The following is a 12,522-nucleotide window of genomic DNA, read 5'->3' on the forward strand; positions in this document are numbered from 1 at the left end:
GCTTAATGACAGGGACAGCAAATCTACTAAAACATTCAAATTAAATGGAAAAAGAGGGTAATTTTGTTTTGACGGACGAAGAGTGGGAAAATGTATGTACTACAAAACTACAAAAGAAAGGAATTGTTCTTTATTATTTTCAAAACGGATATATATATATTTTTTAATTTTGAAAACAAAGAAAAAAAGAAAATATATATATAATGAACATTTAGAATTGGAAGAATTGGAAGACTACTGACGCAAAACTAAATGCAAAGATGCTCAAACGCGCTTTCAAAAGCCTTGGAAGAACGTATAAAGCCTCGGAAAAGCGTATGTCTCCTTAAACCAAAGAGAGCGTCCAGCCCTGGCTCCTCCTGCATGCCCTCTCATCTCCAGCAGAACCAGAAGAAGGCTGATCAATTATGAACAGTGCCGTCCCCTCTGTGGGCTGGGGGACTGCGAACGGACGATAAAGCGCCGCACCAACGCCCAGTCCGTAAGAAACCACAGGGAGAGTCATTTTACAGACCGAGCAGAGCAGAAATGCAGTGCAAAAACCATTTAACAGCAGCTCTGGGATTGGCACACAGGAACATTAGAGGGATTTTTCTTAAGATGTTTGGTACAAAGTTCTTGTAAATGAGGCTTGAATCATCTGTGTGTCTTTTGAAATATAGACTTTCAAGCTCAGTGTCACGTTTCAAATGTTGTAGCCCTATTTAAATGGAAATATGATGTGGTTTTTGATTGTATATTTACATGTTGGTTTTTAAAGGAAGAGAAAACTGTGCACAATCGGCGATGAAGAGAAAAGCGCTGGACTGAGGCTCACAGGTTAGAGCGGCAGCACGTGATTGTAGATTTGTAGAGAAACAATGTGGTTTTGGTTTTCTTGTGAATTATATCATATTGTGAACCTTTGAAATAGGTCTTTAGTTGTTTGTTTTCATTAGTCCAGAATCACTGAGAACAGATGGATAGTTTTGCTTAAATTGGATTTGTACGATTTTAATTGTTTATTCCTATAAACAAGCCTTTTGGAAATGGATTGTTTTTGAATGTACTGTAAATTAGGGGTGTTCAAACTATAGCCTGGTGGCCAAATGCGGCCCTCGGACACACTTTTCTTGGCCCTCATGCTTCCTGGTGAATTGGCCCAGATAACATGCTGAAAATTGGCTACCTTTATAACCTGAAGCTGAGGTTTGAGGCAGAGCTAGACTGGTGGCCGCGGTGGCACTTCAAAACGTATGATAAAAGCTTAGTAATGACCAACAATCTGTAGCCCTCCACTTTTCCAGACCCTCAATAAAAATATGTTTTCACCCACTTGCTATAAATTAAGTGGCTTTGGATTTGCATTCTTGTCGCAATCAGACACATTACTGAGATTGAACCTACTGGTCTGAGGGTAAGCACTTACTGACTGAAATAGAATAATAAACTCTTAAACATGATAGCAACCAAGTGCTTCTACGGTTCTATTACACAATCTGCTGCTCTGTTTGTGATAAACCACCAAACTCATTGGAAATATTACAAATTAGTCAAGCGACTTTTGGAGTTGCCCGCCATACTACATTTCCCACGATGCCTCTGTAGGTGTGGAGTGTGATCCAGGTGCCATGCCATTTGTTTGGAGCCGGCTGCAGCCTGGCGTGTTCAGCCTTCACCAGTGAAGGCTAACGTAAACAGCAGCGTGTGCCAGGAGCGTGGAGAGTGTGAGACAATAGCAGATGCCTGTCAGAACACTGGCTGTACCAACGCGCTGGAGCAGAAACCCAGACGCAGAGCTGGCTGATCAAACAGCGGTGAGCTGCTGTGGACATCACCAAAACCATCTGTCAAAGAGTGGAGGAGTGGAAGGAGTGGTCTTTTTTTTTTTTTGTCTGTGGGGGCAATAAAGTCTACAAAGACAAACGTAGAAAAAGATTCAGTTGATTCAGGGATTTTCTTTTTTGAACCAAAATGGCCTCCTTGACCTCCTCCTCCTGCTTAGAATCTTCACCTCACTGTCTTCAATAGAGTGTTTTGTGGCTTTAAGATGCAGAAGCACGGCGCTCTGTGGTCCTGAATAAGTGTGTCTTCTGAGCTGATAAAGTCTGTTGTGAAGTGGCTGTTTAGTCTCACCTATGTTCCTAGAATAGAATTCACTACATTGCTCTGTTTTTGTGTCGGCATCTTGTCCTTAGGGGGAAACAGTTTTGTCTTAAAGTGTTGGCTGAGAGGGGAATTCTGGACATGTTTTTCCTCTTTCCTCTTGCCCTCTGAGCTGGAGGGCACCTCTTGGAGTTCTGATCACTCCCATCTAGTGCTGGTCAGAGCTGTAGTGGGTGTAGATTTCCTATATACTTCTGTCTGGACCTCCCTGTCCTCTCCTCTGATAGTGGAACAATCACGAAAGGCTAAGCAGTTCTCCTTAGCATCTTCCCTTGTAAACCTGATTCGGGTCCACCACATCGATGTGTTCTGAAAACACTGCCAGCTCTTGTTTCTTGTTTGTCACAAATGTGTCATCCGCAGTACAAAAGACTATGAGTAGTGCCTGAAAAGGAGGCCAATGCCTTCTTCTCAAACTGGTCATTGTACAAGTTAACCACAGGGGGGGGAGACGGGAGAGCCCATGGCAAAGCTATGAATCTGTCTGGACTCTTAACAAAGGTGAAAGCTTCAAAAAGCAGGACAAAAGGGAAACAGAACCAAGAAGAAATGGAGTATCAATCCCTTATGTCTCTGGACTGTAGGAAAAACAGCACAAAATCCCTGTTTATTTTAAACCAGGCAACACTTTAAGACAAAACTGGTTTACCCTAAGGACAAGATGCCGACACAAAAACAGACCAATGTAGTTGTTTCTATCCAATTCAGTGAAGAAAGTTGTAAAGAGCGTTACATAGGAGAGACTAAACAGCCACTGCACAAGAGGCGTTATCAGCACTTAAGGCACTCGAGTTCAGGACCACAGAGCGCCGTGCATCTTCATCTTAAAGCCACTAACCACTTGTTTGAATACAGTGAGGTGAAGATTCTAAGCTGAAGAAGAGATGGGTTGAAAGAGGAGTAAAGGAGGTCATGTTGGTTAAAAAGAGAATTCCTCTTTGAACAGAAATTGAGGTTTAAGATAAGCCCTGGTCATTCTGATGCTAATCAGGTACTCATCATGAATGAGGGAGCGGCAGCCAGCTTACAATGGGAAGTTGATAGCCCATTACAGGGCTGTTGGGAGACAAATACGATTAGTTTCAGCAAAACTGTAAACGGCTATTATCAGGAGGTTCTTCCCAGTGGACAGGGCCGACTCAAAGTAGCTTAAATATCTGAGTTCTGGGACTAGATCTGCAGATTGAGAATGACTCTTGGATGAGTGTCAACATTTCTTGTTTTACTTAAGACTTAACGTAAAATTTGACTTCTTGGTTGGACATGGGCCCCAAATGGACACAAAATTATCTATCTCTGTCCATTGCTCAACCTCAGACTTCTTCAAATTGAACGTTCTTTCACCTACAAATGAACGGTGAAGCAATCCCCATATTCAAGTACATTCAATGTCTATTATTATTATTATTATCTTTGCATCAGTAACATAGTAACAGTATAACAGTATACATTAGAGTAGTAGTAGTAGTAGTAAGAGGATATGTAGTGTCAGTAGATTCTTGCCAGAATCACACAAGTTCAAAACTCTAAGCTTAAAGTTAGTTAGCCTTTAGCTTAGAATATGATTTTACAGTTATTTTTCCAAAATCAGAAGAATACGTTGTGATCACAGATCTTATAGTGAATGCATGTGCAATTCTTTTCTCCTCTGATTTGCGATAAATGTTTTATATCATCTTATAAATAAAATCAGAAACAAATGTGAAGCAAAAAGCAGTGTTTTAATACTATGGCATGATGGATGTGAAAGTTTTCAGAATACAGTATTCTGATTAGACCGTAAGTAACGGAATATGTTAATATTAAGAGCGTGTGACCGTAGCAAGGTAGCAATAGAAATAATAATAGTAAGAAAAAGGTCGCAATAATAATAATAATAATAATAGTAAATGAAGCCTGCGTAAGTTCACCTGGAAGACCTAACCTAAATCTGCGTCGGCCTCCATGGAAGGACCCCTCTCCCCAGCGCCATCATCGCACTCAAGCGGGCGTCCGCCTGTCCGTCTGTGAGAGTCAGATCCCTCACTTCACCATGGACTCTTCCAGGTTTCTGCGCTTATCCCAAAGAGGTTATGCAGTTTTTCCCGGCCAAGAAGGATTGGTAAAAGGACAGGGGACGTCCGCGTCATGGCCCCTACACCTGCTCCTCATCCCCAATCAACGCTCTCAGTCACTCCTCCCCGCTCCAATCAACGCACAGGCGGCAGCATTTAAACGCTCAGGTTGATGGCTCAGTCGCTTCAAACCGTATCTGCGACCCACCACCTCCCCTGCTCCTCCTCTGCATCTATTATTCTCTCCACATCTACCACCAGTCTCCAGGCTCCGGGGGGAAGGTATCTAATTGAATCAAATCATGGAGTGCCCATGATCGCTACGCCTTCCACCGGGGTCTGAGCGCCAAATAAACTTTGCAATAAAGTTCGCTAAAACATCTTTTCTGCTTTTGTGTCTGAGTCTCTCCAGGGTGAAATGTAGTAAAATAAGTACGTAGGGGTGTGCTGGCTCCCGAACTCTAATAATTTAACCGAACCTAAATGTCAACTTAATTGACTAAATGGATATTCATACTGTCATAAATATGTGTTCCTTGTGCATAAATTCTCCAAGCATTTTAGATAGAAATGTGTGTGTCCTGTAATTATTGTTCACACACCGCCACTTGAAAAACATGATTCATATTTACAACAGATGCTATCCCACCAAAACAAAGTCAAAATTAGAAAAGCGTGATATCATGTTCAGTTCAATTTCAGCAACATTTGGATCATTTATTTGGCTTTTTTTTTGCCTGTACCATTTCTTACTCCTAGGAAAATCAAGATTGAGACTTATTCAGAAAGAAAAGAGTAACAGCCCAGAAATAGCCTTACTATTATACTCTTTGTGCTGGTTATACTGTAAGAGCCTGAGCTTTTTGCCTCCACATCATGATTTTTCAGTCACGTGTGAGTGAGTGAGTGGTGACTTTGCCGGTTCATTCTCTTCCAAAGCTTCCATTAAGTACTAACACTAACTCACATTCACTCATCAGCCCCATGCCACCAAAGCCTTTGTGTTCTGCAATCATCCTCAGAGAAGGAAAGCTCCACAAAGACGTAAGTGGCAAAAATGGACTAATAGTCAGAAGTACACCACAGTTTTTTGGTTGCAGTGGAGGTCTAACATTTGCTGTCCAAATCTCAACTGGACGACGGGGGCTTTAGAGACAACAAGGGCTCTACATATAGTTTTTACGGTTTGGGGTCTTAGACTTATTTGTACATCGTGACAATGTTAAACTCGCGAGAACTGCTTGGGATTCATAGCGGCAAACAGTAAAAGCATCTATATTTTAGCACTAAATTCTTCATTAAAGCTGGAGTACCTGATTTTCCAACTGCAAAAGGAGTGTATTATTTAAGTATTATGAGACAATGTAATCCCTCGTTTGTCCAGGAGCGGTCCATGGAAGAAGAGTGCGTGCGGTCGGCTAATTTTCTGGCAGCGCTCTCCATCTCTCGTGTTCCGAGGTTTTCTTTCCATAATTCTTGGAAACAAGTCAAGTCAGAGCGGTATTTTAGTGTGGTACCTTGACACGTTTTGGCTGTTCTCTCAAAAACCCATTGGCACATTGTTAATATTTTCATACCGCGCATTAATTTTGTGGGCTCGTGCACAGCTTTAGAACTGCTTTTTTCAGACTGCGAAGAGAAACTGGGGCAGACCACAAAGCTCAGTCAATCAAGCGCTGCTTACGGCTCTTACTTCCAGGTTGAGGAGAAATAAAGTACTTTATTATTAGCGGCACAACAGCATGAAGTGGGCTGATTTAGTCAGAAAGTGCTGCTATTTGGGGTGAAAGACAGAATGTACTAATTTACGAATAAAAGAAAAAGGTCATGTTCACTTGCTTAAATGCTTAACGCTCTGGGAATTGCTTGGTATTTGTTGAGCTGATATTAGCAACAAACAAAATAATGATTATGTTTGGCACTAACTTCATTTCAGTCTATGCGCTCTTCAGAATGTTCTGGCCTCACATGACCCTTTTGAAACGGCCACATTTTGAACCATTTGAAGCCGGTGTAAGAAACAACGCGTTCCTTGAAAATGTAATTATCTGGTGGTGACTGAAAATGAAAGTGTCTGTTTATATTGTTTTGTGGGAAATTTGTTTTTAAAAAAGTGAGCTTTAGGCTACGTTGAAAGCCACCATGACAAGACACACACCGAGGGATTTGTGATTCAATAACGGCTACTGAACACAATAAACGGAATGAAGGTGGACCTGCAGGGCCCATAAATCATCTCATGGCACTCACCTCATTAATCAATATCCAGTGACAATCGAAGGCCACCAGGTTGGTCTCCACCACCTGCAACAACAAAGGGGAAAACAGCACGAGTTAGAAACAAATTTAGAGCATTTGAGTTGACATATCTAGATGTATTTTACTGCTTAACACGTGTAAATTGTGCATAAAAGGCCAAGTATCCAGAACAAACAGAAACAGAAAACAGTACATTTTAAACTCCATAGCTTATTTCAGTTTGGAACCAGTGTTGGAAAGTAACTGAATACATAAACAGAAGAATACACAATCTGAGTACCAGTTTTTCAGTCCAGTTACTCCAATAGGGAAAGAAATCCCACACACTGTCTTACTTGCAGATAAAATGTATTGGAGAAGGGGCAACGTTTCGGCAACTGGGACTTTGTCAGGCAAAATGGTGCAGTTACTCCAAAATCAGAGGAATACAATTCAAGGTTTAAACGGAGCTCTTACAGTGAGAGCATGTGCAATTTTCCCTTCTCTATTTTGTGATAAAGGTTCTCTTATCATACAAATAAAAGCATTATTTTCTTGACTGTATTACCAATGCCAATCCTTCTCTGTTGATATCGATAAAATGTTTCATGCTTGGCTCATACTATAGGACTTTTATGCAAATTTTCTACTGTATGTTCAAAGGGTAAATGGTCTTTATGTTGGAGGTAACGGCTGTTCCTCTGTATTCACCCTGTAGAAGGCATGTTTTAAACTTCTAGCCATGTAAACAGGGCCGGCCCAGCCTATAAGCGAACTAAGCAACCGCGTAGGGCCCCGAGGCGTTAATAGGGCCCCCAATCTGGCAACCCGTTTTATGCGAAGTGCAAGCGCAGCGTGCGCCACTAGTGTAGTAGCGCTGCTGGCGCGGCAGCGCACACAGCGGTAACATAAAACACACAAACTGCATTTATTTGTAATGACAATCTGGCAACCGAGACACCAAACCTGCGCTGATTGGGCGCGAGCAGAACGAGAGCAAAACATAAACACAACAGAACGTGGTGCCTGCGTGGCCCTCATGTCCAGAGGAATATATCTCCTGGTGCCGAAAAACGAAAGAAGAAACTTCTTGACGATGTAAAGAAACTGCAAACTCAACAACACTCTCCAGGTATTGAACTTATCTCACAAAGAGACGGTTAATGCTGCTGTTTGAAACAACACGATTTTGTCACGTTAGTTCGCTCAGGCTGGAGGCGACGAGAGCTCTGCCCCGCGCACAATAATATGTCTGAATGAAAGATAATAAGCTTAACATTTACACCAGCCCCGTAGTGTCAGCTGCAGGTGAGGCCGGGGAGGGGCGTCTATGCCCCGGGTCACTAAGAGGCGGAGATCCGGTCCGGACGAGCGCCGTCTCGTCCAGACCCTCTGACGTGAGACTTTGGAGTGAACAGTGTGCGGCCCCTGTCCCGGGCCCCTGTGCAGCCTCAGTCAGAGATGAGCGGTTTGAGTTTGCGTCCCTCTCTCACATCACCATGTGTGAGATCAATCGTGACTCATGATGTCTGTTTTACTTCTTAAAGTGCAATAAGAGGAACGTAAAGGTTTATGCGTGTAAGGTCCATCAGCCAATCACATCGCAGCATTGTTTCATGCAGGAGTGTGTGATGTTCTGATCAGAACAAACATTTATATTGTAATTCACTTTTAATAGAGCAATAAAACATTTCAATTTATTTAAAAAGCATCATTAGACTATTTGTTATAAATTATAATAAACTGATAGTGAAAAATAACCAGACATATTATGATTACGTCTGTTATAGAATAATACTATATATTTTTATACAAAAGTGGCAAAGCTGCAGAAACGCAGTCTCTTCACTATAGCGAGGTTTGGACCTTCACTTCTCGTTCTGTTCATTCTCTGGGAATAACATGTTTGCACTGTTTTATCAGTGTTAATTGTTAATCAAGCAATGCTTATGCCATTTGTTTAACTTAATATAACTTGTTTTGTCACTTTGGCAAGAAGGAACAGTTGGGAGCTGTAAAAGATAAATTAGTAAGGATAACTATTACTTTTACATTTTCAGTTAAAATGAATCAATTTGACCATAATTATTTTCATAGCCAATATTGTGTATTGAGTAATTAAGTACACTAATGTATTAATAACTGGCTTTAATCATTTTCTCCTGGCACAGTTTCATCACATCATCATTTTATAGCATTACAACCTCAACATTTTACTCTTACTTTAGTTGGCTGGACCACATTAAAATGCAGCAGAAAACCCAAAAAAGGTCTGAAAATCTCTGGGGGAGGGCCCCCAGACCCCCCTGTTCATTAGTTTAAACTAATGTGCTAATGTGGCTGTCGACCCTTAACGCCCACAAATACGACCAAAAACATATCTGGGATGTGTGTTATTTGTACAGGGAGTAGAAGTGATGTCAGCGGAATACCAAGTTGCATTGTGGGATTTAAGTTATCAATATTTGAGCTTGTGAGGTGTTGAGAATAAACTAACTGGCAAACAGATGCCCTGGAGTTTTGGTGCTTTGTTTGCGTTGAAGAAAGTTCCCATATGTGAATTGTTCACTGACAATGGCAATAAAACTGATTCTGATTACGTGGTGAGGGGCCCCCAAAAATGTTTTCGCTTAGGGCCCCCTGAAGGCTTGGGCCGGCCCTGCATGTAAAAACAAAGGATTATTAATCGCTTGCTTCAGATTTGTCCAGATTTTGTGTAGTTTTGGAGGATTTTTGCCATTTTTAACCACGAAAGTAAGGACGGGGGATGCTCTGGGACGGCTGCGTTTGCCTGATTCCTGATTCCGTCTAGAGTGCCCAGGGGTTCTTGCTCATTTTTTCCCCATCTCACTATCTGCATCTACCAAATTTGTGAGCATAAAGAATCACCTGCTTATTCCAACGATGACGCGCTCCCCACCGATTCTTTTTCATATAACGTAGCACGTAAACGACATGAACGATGCACAAGTCACTCACGAGTGCTAATTCAGAGAGAGGAATGAACGCGGTTTTGTTTCTGTTGCTTTCACATGAGATGATTCCATGTTTCCTTCCAGACTGCCCGAGCTCACACTGAGGTTTGAGCACATGATCCAGTGACTGTTTAGTTTAGCTTTTATCGAAGGAGAACCGTGAACCAACAGCCCGGTGTGACGTCCCTCTTTGTCCATTAACTGCTCCACCTCTGGTTGAATACATTTCTCCAGCTTGGCTCAGAGCAGACAATGCGTATTTCTTTTATCGGTCACAAAAAACGGTGTGATCCCCAAAATATGCTTTGCCTTTGTGTAACCGGCATTCTGAAGCCATCAAACTGTGGAACCGGCTCCCTGACAGTCTCGGTACATACTTTTGAAAAAATAAAATGAAGCAGATACTGTATTTTCCGGACTATAAGTCGCACCTTTTTTCATAGATTTGGAAAAAAAACGTACTTATATTTATGCTTATACTTATACTACGGAGCGACTTATATGTGATATTATTTGTTATTTTCACATGTGCAACCGCATTTCATACTCCAGCGCGACTTATATATGTTTTTTTCTTCTCTATTATGCATTTTTTGGCTGGTGCGACTTATACTCCGATGCAACTTATAGTCCGGAAAATACGTATTTATAAATGTTTTACTACATATTGTTCTTTACATAGGTCAGTTTGTTTGATGTATGTTTTTGTTGCTGTATGTTTAAAAAATAAATAGAAAAATTTAAAAAAGAGCTCAGAGGTCAGAATTCAGGTCCGAATTTGCTGTTTTTCAGATCGCAGATGATCTAGTTTATGGTTCATATCTGTGTCATTCCTGGGCCTCTCCACATGATACAAAAACTGGCACAAAGCTCAACGTCTTCTCTGTCAGTTCAAATAAACAAAGGTGAAATCATGTTTCACAATTTCCTCAAAAAGTGGTGCCATTATTCAACTCCAAAGATGCGATTGCCTCAGTTGAAATGACTTGAAATCCCGCATGAGCGAATAATGATGAGGTTCAACGTTTGTGAATTACTATTTTGGATATTTCTTTCAAAAACAGTCCAACCCAGTTACACAGCCTATTCTCTAACAAAGAACATAATTTCCATCTAAAAATCACAATATTTTTTTCATTTATCCCCTTTAAACAATCTCTTTGATTTTTGCCTTCAATTGGCCATCACAATATTCATAACACATAGTAATTTATTACACCTCCCCCGCAATCCGTCATCTCCATTATCACTTTTATCAGTGTCTCGAACTCATCCTCGGGGCCTTTCTTTGCACTGCGTTCCTCCACGTGGCTAATATACAGTCCCAGTTGTATATCATTAGCTGTAATAGTGTAGGTAACTGTAGCCGCGCGCCGTAAAACAATTTTTAGCCATAAACAAAAGGCAGCAGCTGGAGCGGGTGGCGGCGTGTGGCTAATAGTGCTTTAATCTCCAGCAAAGTCGCCATAAAGCTTCATCATCAGAACACAGAAGGCTGTCGTAAAGCATTGTGTCCACCGGATACACTCGTGCGCTACAGCGGAGGAGGAGCCAGAGTGCAGTGGGAAAAGAAAAGTGTCAAAATGGTATCACGGTTGAAGTGTGTGTGACTGAGTTAATCGTTTGCTTTATTTGCTATACCTGTTGTAAATATGAATGATAGTTTTACACCGATGAGGCGGCAGTTTGTGGAGGGAAATTGGAAAATATGTTGTAAATTAGTACAAAAGTTCTACAAACAACATATTAAACATATTGATGACGTCAGAGAATTCACAAACACAATTGTATGAACCTTTAAACATTCATTCAAATGAATAAATGTGTTTTCAAATATACATTTTTTCATAAAATATAAAATTTCAGTTTTGGACCAGTGTAAATCATATTTGCTAGGCAACCGTTAAGGCATTTATTAGTGCCATGACATGATTTACAACCAGGAAGTAAAATGAAAAAAAAAACTCAGATTTTCTTTTTTTTTAATAGTATTGAGCAAAATCTATAAGAAAATGTTTTGTGTTTTAGTCCAATTAATCATCCAACCAGTCATACGCATTAATTAATCCCATGTGTGGAAAAATAAAGCCATATCTTATCTTAAATGTGGTATGGACGATTTTTTTCAGCAATTTTTTTTTATCATATTTCCTCGTGGCGTGGATAAATCATTAGTCCTGCCACGTATCAATCATAAAACGCACCTATCGCTCACCTGCAGCCGCGTCAGGCTCGTCCCCACGTTTCCGCGTGCCTAAGCGCATGGATCTATCATAATATAGTTCCCTCAGTGTACGGGGCAAAATGAAGACGGAGAAAGACAGTTCGAGCTGACTCAGAAGTGGACAGAAATCTACGGGAGACGAGCGATGCGATGCGCTCCGTTGCGCTAATAAACAAACGCACGTGTGTGTTGTATCAGTCCGCACGGGGGAGTGCGCATGTGCACTTCCACCTGAGTTCTCAAATCGCCGAAAAAACGTCCATACCGCCTTTAATATAGTTCATAGAGATTCATAAATTAGTCTTAAGACACAAGAGATGCTTCTGTTACCTTTCTGTGTGTTATAGAGATACAATGTTACCTAGCAACCATAATGTAAACAAAGGCCAAGTTATTATACAACAATTGTGATTTGAGAAATAATAATTATCCCTGATAACACCTTTAGTTTGATTGATGATTATTTAAACCTCCAAAAAAGTGCCGGTTTTCGTTCACATCAATGGAATGTCATCAGCTTTACTTCCTTTAATTTTCAAATCTTCTTCACAAATTTACACTTGACTGAAAAAACAATGGTAAATATTCACTACCGGTTCGATCCCACCAAACTACGAGAACCTGGTTCATACCTCCTCCACATCACCATCCGAACATCCACGCAGAGCTTAATAAAGATGAAACACAGAATCTAAATGAAACCATCATTTGCGCTCGTGCTTATCCCTTTGTTGTTTCTTGCGCGGTTATCTCCCAGTGGCTGCCGTGCGGACAGATGTTTGAGGCTAATTAGCCAAAGGGCAATCCACTGTGCACCGCTGCTCCGAGCGAGACGAGCGCTGTCCAATAAAGCCGCTCCCGACACAGCAGCCGGAGCGTGGAGTTT

General features: G+C 41.1%; 1 protein-coding gene across 4 annotated transcripts in view; it reads right to left on the reverse strand.

Annotated features, from left to right (window-relative positions):
* The window catches only part of grid2 (glutamate receptor, ionotropic, delta 2), a 788,159-nt gene that overhangs the window by 360,426 nt on the left and 415,211 nt on the right, over positions 1 to 12,522 (reverse strand). For all 4 annotated transcript variants that reach the window (XM_072433310.1, XM_072433308.1, XM_072433309.1 and 1 more), the window contains exon 5: positions 6,450 to 6,503. In XM_072433310.1, the coding sequence (XP_072289411.1) occupies positions 6,450 to 6,503 (54 nt within the window). The remainder of the gene's footprint in view (positions 1 to 6,449; positions 6,504 to 12,522) is intronic.

The sequence above is a fragment of the Eucyclogobius newberryi genome, unplaced genomic scaffold, assembly GCF_026437365.1.
Source record: "Eucyclogobius newberryi isolate DKJ021-1_F unplaced genomic scaffold, fEucNew1.0.hap1 SCAF_6, whole genome shotgun sequence".
Classification (NCBI taxonomy): Eukaryota; Metazoa; Chordata; class Actinopteri; order Gobiiformes; family Gobiidae; genus Eucyclogobius; species Eucyclogobius newberryi.